This window comes from Pan troglodytes, chromosome 7 (assembly GCF_028858775.2).
Source record: "Pan troglodytes isolate AG18354 chromosome 7, NHGRI_mPanTro3-v2.0_pri, whole genome shotgun sequence".
Classification (NCBI taxonomy): domain Eukaryota; kingdom Metazoa; phylum Chordata; class Mammalia; order Primates; family Hominidae; genus Pan; species Pan troglodytes.
Window position 1 is genome coordinate 17,738,495 of NC_072405.2, and position 18,356 is coordinate 17,756,850.

General features: G+C 47.7%; 2 protein-coding genes across 3 annotated transcripts in view; both read left to right on the plus strand.

Annotated features, from left to right (window-relative positions):
- The window catches only part of GATA4 (GATA binding protein 4), a 55,685-nt gene extending 41,061 nt beyond the window's left edge, over window positions 1-14,624 (plus strand). Inside the window, exons 3-7 of one of the 2 annotated variants that reach the window (XM_009440250.5) lie at window positions 3,534-3,703; window positions 4,729-4,854; window positions 9,661-9,748; window positions 11,562-11,710; window positions 12,920-14,624. In XM_009440250.5, coding sequence (XP_009438525.2) covers window positions 3,534-3,703; window positions 4,729-4,854; window positions 9,661-9,748; window positions 11,562-11,710; window positions 12,920-13,102 — 716 coding nt within the window. In that variant the 3' untranslated portion in view covers window positions 13,103-14,624. The remainder of the gene's footprint in view (window positions 1-3,533; window positions 3,704-4,728; window positions 4,855-9,660; window positions 9,749-11,561; window positions 11,711-12,919) is intronic. The other variant, XM_009440249.5, reaches the window with a different exon arrangement.
- A 1,321-nt stretch (window positions 14,625-15,945) lies between these two features.
- On the plus strand, window positions 15,946-16,815 carry LOC100610787 (putative uncharacterized protein C8orf49). Its single transcript, XM_016960182.3, has one exon. It carries the CDS (start codon window positions 16,042-16,044, stop codon window positions 16,732-16,734), a length of 693 nt encoding a protein of 230 aa, XP_016815671.1. The 5' UTR covers window positions 15,946-16,041; the 3' UTR covers window positions 16,735-16,815.
- The last annotated feature ends 1,541 nt before the right edge of the window (window positions 16,816-18,356 follow it).

The window sequence follows — 18,356 nt, forward strand, 5'->3', positions numbered from 1 at the left end:
GAGTTCAAGACCAGTCTGTACAACACAGTGAGAGCTTGTCTCTACCAAAAAAAAAAAAATTAGCAAGGCATGGCAGCATGCACCTGTAGTCCCAGATACTTGGGAGGCTGAGGTGGGAAGATTGCTTGAGCCTAGGAGGTTGAGGCAGCAGTGAGCCAAGATCGCAGCACTGTACTCCAGCCTGGGGGACAGAGTGAGACCCTGTCTCACAAAAAGTTTTTCTTTGCATCAGTGTAGTGTGGGAAAAAGAAAAAAAAGACTCCATTCCTGCATATAAAACAATAATTGTGAGGAGAAAAGAGAATCTCCCCTCCGAACAAGAGGAACACATTATGAGATATTTTTCACTTAAATGAACCAGAATGTAGGAGAGAAGCCAGTTTGCTTATTTTTAGGAGTGTGACTCTATCTGTTAGAGGAACATACTGAGATATTTATGAATAAAATAATAGAAGTCTGGGATTTTCTTCAGTAACACAATGTGGGGGAAAGTGAATGGAGGTACAGGTAAGACAAGATTGACCACAAATGATTGGAAGCTGGATGATAGTTAAGAGTTCGTTTTCATATTCTGTCCCCTTCCGAATATGTTTAAATTTTTTCATAATAAAGAAAAATAGGGCTGGGTGCAGTGGCTTATGCCTGTAATCCCAGCATTTTGGGAGGCCGAGGCAGGAGGATCACTTGAACCCAGGAATTTGAGACCAGCCTGGGCAACACAGTGAAACCTTGTCTCTACAAAAATTAGCTGGGGATGGTAGCGTGTGCCTGTGGTCCCAGGTTCTAAGGAAGCTAGAGGTTGCAATGCCCACTGCACTCCAGCCTGGGTGACAGAATGAGACTCTGTCTCAAAAAAAAAGAAAAAAAAAAGATAGAAAAAAAATAGACTGAGGCAGGAGTATCTCTTGAGGCCAGGAGTTGGTGGCTGCAGTGAGCTGTGATTGCACCACTACACTCCAGCTTGGGTGAGAGTGAACCCGGTCTCTAAAGAGCAAAATAAAATAAAAAAGGAAACCAGAATGAGAGGGTTGCACTAGGTTTGGAATGGAAAGGTGATCTTACAAGGCCTCTATGTCCAAGTGTGATTCAGGCTAGACCGCGTGTCTTGGTTCAATTTTGAGATGGTAGCGCCACCTAGTGTTTATTGCGAACACCCAACAAAACGACGACGTTGCCCGCGCCCCGCTCTTGCTGTGGAGTGGGCTTGGTCTAATGTCCTTCTGTAAATTCCTGGCCTCTTTAATCCCCTCATGGGCAGGCCTGGATGAAAGAAGCGGAGCTGACAGCCCATAGGCACGGACTGTAGAGGTGGCAACAGTAGTGTTGATTGTGGTGGTCCAGCTGGGAGCAAGCTATGGGCGGGAGTGGCCGCATCTCATGGGTGGCTCTGAGGGCAGGCGACCTTGGTGGAGGCTGTCACTGTGACCCAGGTGTAAAAATAGCCTCTGCTGTGACGCCGGTGCTCCGCTCCCTGGCCTGAGCAAATAGCCCCTTACACCTGCACACTGTTTACTTGGTGTGGACACACAGCTACCTGTTTGCAGGTGCAAATGACTGTTTGTGTACCCAGAGTTGTGGGGAGGGCCCCCCACCATCCTCTTCTCTGGCCCACATTCCCCTAGAGCAAGTAGCTGGGCCACATAACTAGCAAAATGCGCAACCTTAACCCACTCCCGAGCTGGGTCCTGTTGGAAAGAGAGCTCTTTACCACCTGTCCTCCCAACTCAATAAAAGCACCCCTCTTCACTAGAGAAAAATCTGCCGTTGCCTCTGGCAGCAGCATAGGAAGAATCTGGAGACCAAGGTAGATGTGTTTTGGGACAGCAAATTAGGATAACATGAAGTCAGAGAGACTTCTGGAGATGGTGAGCCAGGCTTTATATAGACTACGGGGAGTAAGAAAACTGGCCCAGCCTGTCTCACGAGGGTGAGGAGAATGGACACAAGTGGAATCTGTCGATTGTAACATTCTGTAGACATGGATGATAAAGGTGATGGCGGGGAGGGGTGAGCGAGTGAAGGGAGCGGCAGACCCCGGCAGCCTTGTGGTAGCTGGGGAGATGCTACGCTTATGTGAGCAGCTCTAAAGTGCCATTGCTTATAATATGCACCTTTATTTTATATACCAATAAGCAAGAAAAATGTCCAACTATGATATGGCAGCCCATACAGGTATATTAAAACAGAAAAAATGAATGAATGAAGCTTTTTTTGCAGGACAGTTAGCAAATTCCAGAACTGACAAAGAAATTTAGTGCCTTTGACTCAGAAATTCTACTTCTCAGAGAGTATCGTAAGGAATAACTAGAAATGCACACACTTAAGTAAGGAACAGTGTTTATGAAACAAGAATCCAAAACTGGATGAAGATTAATAGCTGAATGATACTAGTTAAATGATGGCACATTTATATGATGGAATAATAGTATATGAGTGTATAAAGAATTTTATAAAATGAGTTTATAAAGAATTTGTCATTGGGAAAATGTTTTGGTATTAAGCAAATGACCCACACAGACTCAGAATTATATAGCTTGGCAAAAATATATATCAACATATGAAAGTCTCACAAGGCCGGGTGTGGTGTACTGACCCAGTACTTTGGGAGGCTGAGGCGGGTGGACCATTTGGGGTCAGGAGTTTGAGACCAGCCTGATGAAACCCCGTCTCTACTAAAAGCACAAAATTAGCCGTGTGTGGTGGCGCATGCCTGTAATCCTAGCTACTTCGGAGGCTGAGGCAGGAGAATCGCGTGAACCTGGGAGGCTGAGGTTGCAGTGAGCTGAGATCGCACCATTGCACTCTAGCCTGGGCAACAAGAGTGAAACTCCATCTCAAAAAAAGAAAAGTCTCACAAAGGGCTGGGCACAGTGGCTCATGCATGTAGTCTCAGCACTTTGGGAGGCTGAGGCTGGAGTATCGCTTGAGCCCAGGGGTTCAAGGCTGGACTGAGTTATGACTGCACCACTGTACTCCAGCCTGGGTGACAGAGTGACCCTGTCTCTAATAAAAAGAATAAAATAAATACAGTCTTACAAAGGATACAATAGAACCAAATGCTCAAAACATTAGTGACATTCTGGATTTTCTTTATGTATTTTGGCACTAATTTTCCTAAGGTAAATATTTATTATATTTTTATGCAAAGGGAAAAGTAATCTTACTAACTTTGAAAGGGAAAAAGAGAGAGCAAGAAGGTTTGCGTGGACCTCGCTGTGAGGTGAGTGGCCTAGGGCTGGAGGCTCTGAATGTGGTATCTGGACTGAAATCCAGGTGTCCCGCCTCCCAGCCCAGGACGTGGGTGATCACTGCAACTTTTTCCTCTTCTCGTGCTCAGGGGAACTCTCAGTGTCTGGGATTAGGGAGCAGGGGCTGAAGTCAGAGTGAGGAAGAGCAAGAGCAGCCCGAGGTGGTCTTCTCCTTCCAAGGAAAGGGCATTGTTTCTGTTAGCTCTAGATTCTCAGATGTGAGAGCTGGGCATAAACAAAGAATTAATCCTCTGTGTCTTTTCTTGTCTGTTTCCCCCAACTCAGTAGATATGTTTGACGACTTCTCAGAAGGCAGAGAGTGTGTCAACTGTGGGGCTATGTCCACCCCGCTCTGGAGGCGAGATGGGACGGGTCACTATCTGTGCAACGCCTGCGGCCTCTACCACAAGATGAACGGCATCAACCGGCCGCTCATCAAGCCCCAGCGCCGGCTGGTAAGCACGTGCCTTGCAGCCTCCTCTGGGCACCTGGCTGCAGAGCTCTCGCCTTGGTGGGACATCCTCTGGTTTTGAATTTTGGAACTTGAGGGTGTGGATCGGGGATTACGTGGGTGAGAGCCCCATAATAATTCTCACAACTTTAGAGTTAGCTAGAGCCACCAGAATGATCCAGGCTGTCTAGTTCAACCTCTTCGGTACACAGAAACTGAAAGTGAGGCTCAGAAAAGCTAGTGGCCTTGCCCACAGCCGCTCAGGTACTGAGTCTCCTATCTGGAACTCTGGAACCAGAATCCAGGTTTCCTGGTTCCCAGCTCATTGTCGACTGGAGTGTCTCCTCCACCCACACCAACCCTGCAAGGAAGGTCACCTCAGAGGCTGGTCTCTACCTTAACCTCAGTTGATCAGTTGATAAATCCCAAAGCCCAGAAGTGCAGGCAGCTTGTGTTGGGCCCCGTGGCTAGGGAAGAGTTTGGGCCTGGGGCTTGGCTCCTGGCTTCCTGCTCCTTTTTAATATAATTTGATTCTGGTCAACACCAACCAGCTTGCACTATATTAAGGAGGGAAGAACAGAGGGGATAAACCTGGTGCCTCCCTTTCTTGAGGTCCCAGGGCCATTCAGACTTTGGTACCATTTGGACACCGTGATTCCTCACTCTCTGCCTGCTCCCAGCACCTGCAGCCCTGGTCAGTTGTCCTCTCAGGAGAAGCTTTCCTGCCGGCAGTGCCTGGTGCTCACTGGTTATTTGCCTGATGGTGAATGATGGTTAGGACTGGAAACCAGGTCTCGATGCCCACGTTCGTGCTCCTCGGGCAGCAGAAACCTTGTTCTGATTTATTCCTCGCAGTGGCTCAGGTGACAGGAGAGTTAGGTGCCGTCACAGGTCAGAGATCTCATGCAGGGTCGTTAGGGCCCAGCCCTGCCTCCCGTTAGGGAGGCCCAGCTCCGCAGCCACACGCGAGGTGGAAGGGCAGTGCCCACCTTCTACTTGGACATGAAGCATTTGTTTCCTGTCTTGCAGTCCGCCTCCCGCCGAGTGGGCCTCTCCTGTGCCAACTGCCAGACCACCACCACCACGCTGTGGCGCCGCAATGCGGAGGGCGAGCCTGTGTGCAACGCCTGCGGCCTCTACATGAAGCTCCACGGGGTACGTGGGTCCCGCGCCCATGCGGCATCCTTGCCTTCTGATGCCCATCTCTCAGTCCTCCCTTGTCTTCTTCCTTTGAACTAGCATTCATTTTTCCTTCTTAACAAAGATACTTAGATTTGGAAGGGACTTTCAACTACTTTGCTGGCCTCTTCCGTCCTTTACATTGTATAAGTGAATTTTCCATTTTACAGATGAGCAGGCTACATTTATATATAGCAGTTTGATGTGTAACAAAGGTGACATTTCGATTCAGTGGATAAGAAGCTTAAGGATAGTTGTATTGACAAAATTGACTGTTCATTTGGAAAACAGAAGCAAAGCATGACCTCCACCTCCTACCTTAAACAAAAATAAACTTAGGTGAATTAAAGATATTAAATGTAAAACATCTTTGAAATAAACTAAAAGTAAGGCCAGGCATCATGACTCATGCCTGTAATCCCAGCACTTTGGGAGGCTGAGGCAGGAGGATTGCATGAGCTCAGGAGTTCAAAACCAACCTGGACAACATGGTGAAACTTTGTCTCTACTAAAAAAAAAAAAAAAAAAATCTAGCTGGGCGTGGTGGTGCATGCCTCTAGTCCCAGCTACTCAGGAGTCTGAGGTAGGAGGATGGCTTGAGCTCAGGAGTTTGAGGCTGCAGTGAGCTCTGATTGTGCCACTGCACTCCAGCCTGAGTGACAAAGTGAGACCCTGTTTCCAAAAAATAAAAATATTAGACAATAAAATACTACAAAAAAATCAGACAATAAAAACACTGGAAGAAAATGTAAGGGAAAGTATTTATATAACTTTGGGGATGGGAGAACTTCTTAAATAAGGTTTTAAAACTTTTTAGCCATATAAGAATAGTTAGATATATTTGATTTTGTAAATATTTACTATTTGTGCCTGGAAATCATACCTAGGGAAAGTAAAGACCAATACACACAGTATCAGAAAAAGGGTTAATATTTCCAGAATTACAAGGAGCTTCTTCAAAGCTCTTTAATTTTTATTGGAACATTCTCCATTATACAGTATTAACAAAAAGGCAAGGTGCCCAACACTACCTACTATGACACTATTTTTATAAACATGAGGAAGAACATAATTTATAGGTGGTTGCTTCCACATATACAGAACACCTCTGGTAGGATATGTAGAGGTTGGTCACATGGTCACATGTATGCATATATACGTACATGGGGTGCCTCCAGGAGAAAAACCGGGGTCCTGGGGAGAAGGGATTGGAAGGACACTCTTTTTGCTGTGTACCCCCTTGGCACCTTAGACGGGACATATGCAAGTCTTAATTGTTCAAATACAAGTTAAATTAAAACCAAACCAAACCAGAAACAGATAGATCTTATAGCCTAATAAGAAAAGAACAATTGATCTTTCCCCACTTCCCCCAAATGGGCAAAAGATATGGACTGACATCTCACAGAAGCTGCCCAGATAGCCATGAAACATGTGCACATATGCTGAATCTCACTAAAAATCAGGGAAGTGTACCTGAAAATGACCATGAAAGTCCCTACTTTGCCCATATATTTGGCAAAAATTAAAGTGTGTGCTGCTATGGATTTGGGGAATTAGATACTCTCATATATTATTGATCTGTATTTGAATTACTGCATCTATTAACTTAGTGGTATTTTTTAAGGTTAAAACCATGAACACCTTTATATCTGGCAGGTCTACTGTTGGGAAACTAGCCTATAAAAAATAACCAGTACATGATGACCTTTGAACCATTTATTGCTGCGTTGTTTGTGGTGGCAAAAACTAGAAACAACCTTAAAACCCCATAAAGGAATGGTTGAAAAAATTCTCGTATATCCCAAAATGTGGAATATTGAGAAGAAACTTAAAAATAATAATCTAGGGCCATGTATCTTGATCTAGAAAATGAAAAAGCACGTTGCAAAGAAATATATGTAGCATGACCCCATACTATGAGTGTTGAAGGTGCATTAAACACACATACATATGGATGGGTGGACAGACCAGTGGATGGGTGAACACACACACACAAATATACACATATAGGTGTATTAGTCTGTTTTCACACTGCTGATAAAGACATACCCAAAATTAAAAAGTGGCTTAATGGACTCACAGTTCCACATCGCTGGGGAGGCCTCACAATCATGGCGGAAGGTGAAAGGCACGTCTTACATGGCAGCAGGCAAGAGAGAATGAGAGCCAAGCAAAAGGGGTTTCCCCTTATAAAACCATCAGCTCTCATGAGACTTACTCACTATAGTGAGAACAGTATGGGAGAAACCGCCCCTGTGACTCAGTTATCTCCCATCAGGTCAGTCCCACAACACGTGGGAATTATGGGAGCTACAATTCAAGATGAGATTTTGGTGGGGACACAGCCAAACCAAGTCAATAGATATATATGTGTACAGATGTTTGAGAATTTTTTTTAATGTAAGAATATATAACAGGCTGTTAAATCCAGTTGCCTCACTGGGATAGGATTGATGGTAGTAGAGTGAGAGGGCTGTTGTTAACTTAGTCTCATGTATCTTTTCATGATGTCTTGTTATAATGAACAAGCAAATGGCTAAAGTTATGAACATTCATAAGAAAATATTTCTACAAAGCATATATACAAGGATGTTTGTTAATCACTTGTAATAGCAAAAATGGAGGAAAGAAAACCTTTGGAAGGAAAATGGTTAAACTATTGTTCTTCAATATGGGAATGGTACAAGAAACTTATTGGGAAATATTATATAGGTATTAAAAAGATTATATTCTCAGAAAATAAAAAAAATAGAATTACCACATGATCCAGCATACCAGTTCTGGATATATACCCAAAAGAATTAAAGGCAGGGTCTCAAAGAGCTATTTGTACACTACTGTTTATAGCAGCATGATTCACAATTGCAGAAAGATGTAAACAACCCAAGTGTCCATGGAGAAATGAACGGATAAACAAAGTGTGATATACATACACGTAGGATATTACTCAGCCTTCAAAAGGAAGGGAATTCTGGTCCCTGACACCACATGTCAAATCCATAGAGACAGAAAGTAGAACGGAGGCTGTCAGGGGCTGGGGAAAGGGGGAATGAGGAGTGATGTTTAATGAGTATGGAGTTTGAGTTTTGCAAGATGAGAAGAGTTCTGGGGATGGTGGTCAGGGTTGCAGAATGGTGTGAATGCGCTTAACACTACAGAACAATATACTTCAGAATGGTTAAGATGGTAAATTTTAAGTTACGTGTATTTTATTTTACTGCAACTGACAAAAAAAAAAAAAGCATACCTAAGTGAATGGAGATTAACATGAGGGGAAGATTCTACTGAGGCCAGAAAGGGTTTGAACATTTGAGGCATAGCTAGGGTGATGGGGTGGGGGAGGACACCCTTCCACAAGGTGGGAAATAGGGGTCTGGGTGTAGAGTCACAGAGAGATGTGCAGATGGTTGGGTCGGGGGGTGCAAGTGCTGCCCCATCTACCCACAGTTAAATAGGAGGCCAGTTCAAGTTCACATATGCTGGTGCATTTCTCGCTTAACCATTGCGTGTTCATGTCTCTGAAGCAGTAATTGCTTTTCTTTCTGTATTTGCAGGTGTGGCCTTTATCAATTGCACATGGTAGACAAGCATAGCATAGAAAAGGGGCTAAAAGATTTGGCTCAGCCTAAGGGAAACCAGATGTGGGGAAGGCACCCTGCAGTCCTGCTCCCCAGGACTGGCTTAGGCATCTGTGAATGGCTCTGGGGCCTGCCTCCCAACAAAACTGTGGTCAAAGTGTTGTCCAGGGACATTTTATCTCAGAACCTGGTCACAGGGCAGTCTCTAGCATAGTCTCTTACTGCTCCCCACCATTCATAGAAGCACCAATGGCTCCAGCCAGACCCAATGCAGTACAGAGCTGCAATAAGTAGAGTGATGTTACATCTCAACTCACTGGGACTGTTGCTGTTGAGGCCAATTTTCCCAGCACAATTATTGATAGCACCCCTGCACCCTCACACCTTTTTAAGATAGGGCCTTGCTCCACCACCCAGGCTGGAGTGCAGTGGCACGATCACGGCTTGCTGGAGCCCCGACTTCCTGGGTTCAAGTGATCCTCCTATCTCAGCCTTCTGAGTAGCTGGGACTACAGGCATGCACCACCGTGCCCAGCTAATTTTAAACCTTTTTTGTAGAGATGGGGTCTCACTATGTTGCCAAGGATGGTCTCGAACTCCTGGGCTCAAGCAGTCCTCCCACCTCGGCCACCCAAAGTGCTGGGATTACAGGCATGAGCCACTCTGCCTGGCCTAGCACCCACTTTTTGTTTTCAGGGTCCTTGTGTGGATGATAAAGGCTTTTGAACAGTCTGTCTCTGCTGCCTGAAATGCCTGCCTCTGTCTACTCAAAACCTTTTACAAACTCAGGTGTCACCTCCACACCGAAGCCTTCCTTGATATCCTCACGTGCCCCTCCTTCCCACTCCTCACCCCAGGACAGAGTTTAGTGTTTCTCTGTCTTTTTACATCACCTACCAGAGTCTGGTTATTTCTACTTGTCTGTGAATTTCTGAGGGTAGGAACTGTGTGTCTTTAGTTCCCTATTCTCCAGGCTCTAGTAAAGTACCCATCACATCACACAGGTGCTCGATAAGTTTTTTAAAAACGGAATTGATTTCTTTCTCGCTGAGTTCCAGGGGCCTGTGCAGCCCGTCTGGGCCCCAGGCTTTGTGGAGAGATTGCTTAGGTGTTGCCTTCTCACAGCAGGTGTGTGTCTTTCAATGCTGTAGCAGACTACGCAGAAATGGAAAACCCTATATATTTACTTGTGACCCTCCAGGTCCCCAGGCCTCTTGCAATGCGGAAAGAGGGGATCCAAACCAGAAAACGGAAGCCCAAGAACCTGAATAAATCTAAGACACCAGCAGGTGAGGAAAAGATCTGTGAGTGATTATATGAGTACATCAGGAGCCCTCAGAGTGCATAAGAATCATATCTTCCGGGTTAGGCAGGCCAGCCCGGGCCGCCAGGGGGGGGGTGACAGCATCGGACATCCCTGGCCTTTCAGGACAGGATGAAGAGCCCAGCAAAAAAGTAACAATTGCCATGGAACGTGTTGGGAGCTTTTGAAGCAGGCTCAACTCAAGCTGGGGCCTGATCATTGCCGACTGCAAAGACCCAGTGCTCAGGCTGGACCAGCCGAGGTCCTGCAGGAAAGACGAACTTTACTTGGTCCTTTCATCTTTGGCGCTGCAGCCACCCAGAAGCTCAGTTCCTTTCAATTCTCTTTGGGCTAACGGGGATCCAGGAGGGCAGGGTCCAATTAATCATGTCCCTAACAGATTGATCTGTAAGCCAATGTATAATTAACATCATGCAGTGCTTTGTGCTTTAGAAAGCCCCTTCAGAAATATTATCTCCATGAAAGTAAGACTCCATGAGAACCAGTTTATGACCCCATTTTACTAACAAGCAAACTGAGGCTCATAGAGGACAATGATTTAACGAGGGTCATATAGCTGTTAATGGGTAGAGAATTAAAACCCAAGTTTTTCTGCTTCTGGGTCAATGTTCTCTTCCATATACCACTCTGCCTTCTTAATTTCTAGATGAAGAATAAGGGCTGCTCAAAAGTTTGAGGCTGCAGTGATCTATGATCGTGCCACCGCACTTCACCCTGGAGAGCAGAGCAAGACCCTGTCTTTAAAAAAAAAAAAGAAATACATTTAAAAAGAACGAGGGCTGTTCTTTTTTAAATTTATTTTTAATAAATATATTAACTATTAATATATTAACTATTTATTAAATTTAAATTAGATTTATTTATAAAATTATATATAAATTTCTGACAGAACAAGGGCTGTTCTTTAATACGTTTATGTTCCCTACCAAAACATTCCTCACTCAGTACTGCTACCCAGTTAAAGATTTGACTGGTCGGTGCTGCAGTCACAGAGAAAATGAGTTGGCTGATCTGACGAAAAATTTATCTTCTAACCTAAGGCATGACAGAGTCAGATAAATGGGCCCTTTCCACTACCAAGAACATGATCAAAGTTCTGCTTTTGTACATTCAACCATGGCTTACCCCTTCTGGCAGGCATATTTCCTACTGGAATTTTCAGTGTCTCACACCTGTGGTCTTCCACCTCTCCTCCTGCTTCCCTACTGCTGACGAGTCCCCTACGTCCCCTGGGTAACCTTATTTCCTCTCACGTAGCAATCACAGATAGAGAAGACATACGGTTCAGTCGCACAATCCCCAGTCCAAAATTCCAAATCCAGGAAGCTAGATTCAGCAGCAAAACCTATTTTGAACAGACACTAGGCTGTTGATAGTCTCTGTTTACTCCATTCAGTATGATATTCACATGTTTTGCTGTGGGGATATTATTGTATTTCATTACAGAGTATTATCTCAGGCCCTGCTGGAGGTATTCTGTAATAATACACAGTATTTGGATTTGTAAAACTTTGAATCTTCAAGTTGAATGAGGAAGAATCTTTTTTTAAAGTTTTGAATCCTGAAACACATGTGGCCTCAAGGGTTTGAGATGAGATAGGGGGAAGAAGCCATCCCTGTGAGAACTGTAGCCCTCCGCTGATAAGGACCCCTGCTGCTGTCCCCGGCAAATGTAGATAAAGCCATTAGCTTGCACCCATCCCGGCTGTCTCGCAGGCTGCCGGCTGTTCATTTGTCCCTGCCGCTGATTTGGGTGTGGTGACTCTGCTTCATTCCAGCTCCTTCAGGCAGTGAGAGCCTTCCTCCCGCCAGCGGTGCTTCCAGCAACTCCAGCAACGCCACCACCAGCAGCAGCGAGGAGATGCGTCCCATCAAGACAGAGCCTGGCCTGTCATCTCACTACGGGCACAGCAGCTCCGTGTCCCAGGTACGCGCCATGGCTGGGGCGCCAGGGCTGTTTGTGGGGAGGCCGACTGCAGAGTCCCAGAGGCCAGCCTAGTATTGGGTGGGACTTGCAGCCAGGCCTCACAGGTGCAAGCAGTGAGCTACCCTCTGCGCTAGGAAGACCCAGTCATTGAGCTGTGTGGTGCCCTCAGGGCCGCACGAGGCTAGGGGCATCTGCATCGGGCTGTATTTCAGGACATCTTATCAAGATGGTGATGTGGACATGACTGTGACTCACAATTTTTTAACAGCTCCTCTATGCCGTCATCTTTGGAAACAAAGAGAGGGGAGTCCAGGGCTGGCATACAGCATGGGTGGCAGGGGCGGAAAACAACACAGAAGTACAACCTGAATGAGACTGCGTGCTGGGGCGAGGGAGGCGTGGTTCTGCTGTCGGAGGCCGAGCAGAGGTTCTCTAGGCAAGTCTGCCTCCTACGTGCAGGGAGGTTAGACTTCAACAGGAGGAGGTGGGGAAGGAGGAGGAAGCTGGCATGGGGAAAGGCCTGGATCCTGCAGAGGGCAGGGAGGGCAGGCTGGTGGGGAGGTCACAGGCAGGATGCCACTTTCATGAGGCCCAGCTCTGCACGTGTGTCAGGGGACGCCCTGGGGCAGCCCATGCTCCCTCTGGCGGAGGATGGCGGCGTCTCGGCCTCCCTGCCTCCTCCCCTCTGCAGTTCCCTCTCTTGGGACCAGGATGCACCAAGCTTGATCACGGTCTCCTTTGACCAGCCCTGGCTGTTATCTCGTCTCTGCTCTTAACTGAAGGAGGCCGTGTCTTAGTGAGCTTCTTATTGTCTGGGAGAACCTGATCCCACAGAACCAGGGGCACCAGGAGCCCCTTCTGGGCCGGGTGGACGGCTTCTTTGTTGGAAAGTGGATGTGGTGGTGATAGGATGGTAGAAAGTGTCTCCTGTAACCATGAGAGCCTTCTGGGCAACCACAGTATCCACAGGGCCACCGGGTCATAGCCCTGGTTGTATACTGTGCTCAGAAGCAGCTGATGCATCACCCAGACCCTTCATGCCTAGATCACCGGGATCAGGAGAAACAGAGAGAAGTGCTCCTTGGTCCCTTCCTGAGAGCTGGAGCCATCCTAGGGACATCTGCATAGCAGGGCACCCTCCCCAGCCTAGACCTCCCAAGCCCTCAGGAGCGTCTCCATGGGCCTCATCGTGTGCTTTCTGCTTTTCAGACGTTCTCAGTCAGTGCGATGTCTGGCCATGGGCCCTCCATCCACCCGGTCCTCTCGGCCCTGAAGCTCTCCCCACAAGGCTATGCGTCTCCTGTCAGCCAGTCTCCGCAGACCAGCTCCAAGCAGGACTCTTGGAACAGCCTGGTCTTGGCCGACAGTCACGGGGACATAATCACTGCGTAATCTTCCCTCTTCCCTCCTCAAATTCCTGCACGGACCTGGGACTTGGAGGATAGCAAAGGAGGCCCTGGGCTCCCAGGGGCCGGCCTCCTCTGCCTGGTAATGACTCCAGAACAACAACTGGGAAGAAACTTGAAGTCGACAATCTGGTTAGGGGAAGCGGGTGTTGGATTTTCTCAGATGCCGTTACACGCTGGTGGGACTGGAGGGAGCCCACCCTTCAGCACGAGCACACTGCATCTCTCCTGTGAGTTGGAGACTTCTTTCCCCAGATGTCCTTGTCCCCTGTGTTCACCACTGTGGCCTAGACCGTGGGTTTTGCATTGTGTTTCTAGCACCGAGGATCTGAGAACAAGCGGAGGGCCGGGCCCTGGGACCCCTGCTCCAGCCCGAATAACGGCATCTGTTTGCCATGTACCTGGATGCGACGGGCCCCTGGGGACAGGCCCTTGCCCCATCCATCCGCTTGAGGCATGGCACCGCCCTGCATCCCTAATACCAAATCTGACTCCAAAACTGTGGGGTGTGACATACAAGTGACTGAACACTTCCTGGGGAGCTAGAGGGGCACTTCACCCACCACAGCGCAGCCTCATCAAAATGCAGCTGGCAACTTCTCCCCCAGGTGCCTTCCCCCTGCTGCTGGCCTTTGCTCCTTCACTTCCAACATCTCTCAAAATAAAAATCCCTCTTCCCGCTCTGAGCGATTCAGCTCTGCCCGCAGCTTGTACATGTCTCTCCCCTGGCAAAACAAGAGCTGGGTAGTTTCGCCAAACGGCACCCCCTCGAGTTCACTGCAGACCCTTCATTCACCGTGTCACACATAGAGGGGTTCTGAGTAAGAACAAAACGTTCTGCTGCTCAAGCCAGTCTGGCAAGCACTCAGCCCAGCCTCGAGGTCCTTCTGGGGAGAGTGTAAGTGGACAGAGTCCTGGTCAGGGGGCAGGAGTGGCCCAAGGGCTGGCCCACCTGCTGTCTGTCTGCTCCTCCTGGCCCTTGGTCAGATGGCAGCCAGAGTCCCTCTGGACCTGCAGCCTCGCCCCAGCAGAAGTCTTTTGTCCAGGAGGCAAAAAGCCAGAGATTCTGCAACACGAATTCGAAGCAAACAAACACAACACAACAAAATTCCTGGAAAGAAGACGACTGCTAAGACACGGCAGGGGGGCCTGGAGGGAGCCTCCGACTCTGAGCTGCTCCGGGATCTGCCGCGTTCTCCTCTGCACATTGCTGTTTCTGCCCCTGATGCTGGAGCTCATGGAGACTCCCTCCTCTTTCTCAGCAGAGCTGTAGCTGACTGTGGCGTTACTATGCCTCCCCACACGCCCAGACCCCTCACTCCAAAATCCTACTGGCTGTAGCAGAGAATACCTTTGAACCAAGATTCTGTTTTAATCATCATTTACATTGTTTTCTTCCAAAGGCCCCCTCATATACCCTCCCTAACCCACAAACCTGTTAACATTGTCTTAAGGTGAAATGGCTGGAAAATCAGTATTTAACTAATAAATTTATCTGTATTCCTCTTTCCCTTGTCCCTTAGTGGTCTTCACTGGGAGGTTCAGCGTTGCTCTTCTCTCCCGGGGAATCTTGAGGCCGTGGAGGCACTGACCCACTCACAGCTGCTTCCTTTATTTTTGGCCATTGGCCAATGCTCCCTCTTTAGGTAGCAGTGGGTCCCGAAAAGCACACTCATCCCAGCCCTGCTAACATGAGACATTAGATGGGGGTCACCGCTGGGCTTTAATTTCCTGGGAGAGGGTTGTACCTATCCATAAACAAAGTTCCTTGTGGTCCAACAAAAGTTGCTCAATGTATTTATTGGTTTATTGAGACAGGGTCTTGCTCTATTGCTCAGGCTGGAGTGCTGTGTGCCATCATGGACCTACCTGGCTCAAGCGATCCACCTGCTTGTCTCTTGAATAGCTGGGACCACAGGTGCACACCACCATGCCCAGCTAATTTTTTATTTTGTAGAGATGGGATCTTGCTTTGTTGCTGAGGCTGGTGTTAAACTCCTGGGCTCAAGCAATTCTCCCACCTTGGCCTCCCAAAGTGCTGGGATTACAGGCATGGATCACCGCTCCCAACAATCTGAGGGCATTTTTAGAGCTCTCCTGCAGACATCAGGGTCTGGAGCAAGACACTCCATCTACCTGGAAGAAAATGTTCTCTCTAGCCCCGTCTGACTTAAAAGTGTGTCCCTCCATGACAAGGAGCTCTTGCCATTTTATAGTTTGATCCAAATGGGCTAAGGGGCAAATTATGTCCCACAAGAATGAGAGAGAAGGCTGGCACTTCCTCTCCTTTATCCATTTGTCTTCACCTCCTTTGGCCACAGGGGTGCTTAACCACTTCATCTTAAAAGTATGTGGAGTGGGGCTGGGCATGATGGCTCACCCCTGTAATCCCAGCATTTTGGGAGGCCAAGGCAGGAGGATTGCTTGAGCCTGGGAGGTGAGGACAAGCCTGGGCAACAGAGGGGGACTCTCTCTCTACAAAAAAGTAGAAAATTAGCTGGGTATGGTGGCGTGCCCCTGTGATCCCAGCTACTTAGAAGGTTGTGGGAGGATCGCTTGAGCCCAGGAGGTCAAGACTGCAGTGAGCTGAGCTCATGCCACTTACACTTCAGCTTGGGTAACAGAGCGAGACTCTGTCTCAAACAATGAAACAAACAACAAACAAAACCTTTTGAAGCCCGCATCAAGTCTTTTAACAATTAAGGAGAGCATTTATCTTTGAAGTTAGACTTATATGCCTCTAAGATAAGTGAGCAGTAACAAAGTTAATTTTAGCTGGGATTATGCTGTGATTACGTTTGGCTTAACAGTAATGAAAATAAGTTTAGGCTGGGTGCGGTGGCTCATGCCTGTAATCCCAGCACTTTAGGAGGCTGAGGCAAGCGGATCACCTGAGGTCAGGGGTTCGAGACAAGCCTGACCAAGATGGAGAAACCCCGTCTCTACCAAAAATACAAAATTAGCCGGGTGTGGTGGCGCATGCCTGTAATCCCAGCTACTCGGGAAGCGGAGGACAATTGCTTGAACCCAGAAGGCAGAGGTTGTGGTGAGCCGAGATCTCGCCATTGCACTCCAGCCTGGACAACAAGAGCGAAACTGCATCTCAAAACAATAATAAGTTTACAACCTCTGAATATGTACCAAATGGAGCCAGGGGTGGGGAGTATTAGGACAAGCCCCGCACTGCAGAGCCCCCCAGCTCTCACTCGTGGACCGAGTGCATGGGACACAGCCATTCGGAAAGCTCTTTCTTTTGGAGTGGGACTGGGTGTTCTGGTTTTGGTTTGCTTGTTTTATCATTTTGTGATGTTGGCGCCTATTCTTCAGTTTGCATCCTTGCCTTGCTTGCTTGAAGCTGGAGCACAAATGTCCCGTCACCCTGTAACAACACAAGCATGCGTCATGCCTGCGAGGCTTAGCTTGGGAAGTGGAATCTCCAGGAATCTCCTTCTGTGGTCTGTCTGCCACGTTTCGCTGTTGCTCTCATTTCAGTCACTGAGGCCCTGTCCCTTATCCTCCAGGGACATGGTGCTGTCCTATGAGCTGTGGCTCCTTTGTGACTTTTACATTGCTCTTCCAGATAGCAGTGGCAGTGGCATTTGCAAAAAGGCTATTTGAGAACAAATAAGAATAAAATCATCAAAGCGAAGATGATAGTAAAACAGCCCTCATTTTTCAAAGTCCATTCTTTTTTCTGGTCCGTGCACTGCCAGCTCACTTCTCTGGCTAAAACCCGGGGGCGGCGGGGGTGTGTGTGGGGGGGTTAGTTTTGCAGAAAGTACTGATGGCACAGCTGTGCTCCAAGTTAACCAGAACACAAGAATCGAAAAAGCCTGTGAGATACTGGTGTTTGTGATCGTAAGCTCCAGGTCGTGGGGTTTTCAGATGAACACAAAAAGGGGGCTGCTCCCGTCCCAAGATGAGTGATAAATGAGTCACTTCTCATACTCGCACTTACACTCGCTCCATTTCCTCTGGGATGACTGTCTTCCGTCCTACCGCTGTAGCTGCTGTTATTCGCCTGATAAACTTCTTTCCCTCTCCCTCCCTCTGACACAGAAACACACACACACACACACACACACACACAGACACACACACACACACACACACAGCCCGCTGGATCTATAAGCAGTTTGTAACAGGATGCACCAGTTCTAATCACGTTTCAAGTCAAATGAACCAGTCGCAGCTTCCTAATAAGTGAATGGCTGATATGAGGAGTTAATTCAGAAGCAGCTCAATACTATGGACAATACTAGTGGACAGTATTAGCATACTGCTCGTACAACAAAGATACCGTAGTCTCTTGTGCTGCCTCTTCAGGACGAATTTGCTGAAAGTGAGTTGTAATTAGAGATGTTAAAAAAAAACATTGGCTGCGCGCGATGGCTTACTCCTGTAATCCCAGCACGTTTGGAGGCGAGGCAGGTGGATCACCTGAGGTTAGGAGTTCGAGACCAGCCTGGCTAACATGGCGAAACCCCATCTCTACTAAAAATACAAAAAATTAGCCAGGCATCATGGTGGGCACCTGTAATCTCAGCTACTTGGGAGGCTGAGGCCGAAGAATTTCTTGAACCTGGGAGGTGGAGGTTGCAGTGACCCGAGATCATGCCATTGCACTCCAGCCTGGGCAACAAGAGTGAAATTGTGTCTCAAATAATAATAATAAACTGAGATTTATCATTCCTCCTCTCTCTTTTTCCTTGAGAACTTAATAAAAATGGAAAATATCCATTACTTCTTGGGTTCTTGATGATCTCAAACTGTTAAGCTGGGATGGAGGATAGATCTGGTCGGTAAACACTGAAATCAAGAACCTTAAGGGGGCCAGGGCCCTGCTGAGCAAAGCAATGGGTCCAGAGTGCCCCTAACATGCTTTTCCATTGGAAGGAGCTGCTATAACCTCCGAGGGTCCCGGGCCCTGCTGGAGACTCTGGGCTGGAATCCTCTGTGATATCCTCCACAGTTGCCCATTGTATAGCTTTCCTTGGGGATTCCTCAGAGTGGCTTCCAACCTTCCCACTGGCAGAGTCCCCTCTACCCACTCCCACCCCTGCCATGGGCCCCATTTTTGTTTTTGTTTTTATTTTTGAGACAGAGTCTTGCTCTGTCCTCCAGGCTGGAGTGCAGTGGTGCAATCATAGCTCAGTGCAGCCTCCACCTCCCGGGCTAAAGTGATCCTCCCACCTCAGCCTCCTGAGCAAGTGGGCACTACAGATGTGTGCCACCACCAC

Excerpts from the sequence above, each read along its gene's own strand:
- LOC100610787 (XM_016960182.3), top strand. The coding sequence starts at position 16,042 with ATGGAGAAACCCCGTCTCTACCAAAAATACAAAATTAGCCGGGTGTGG.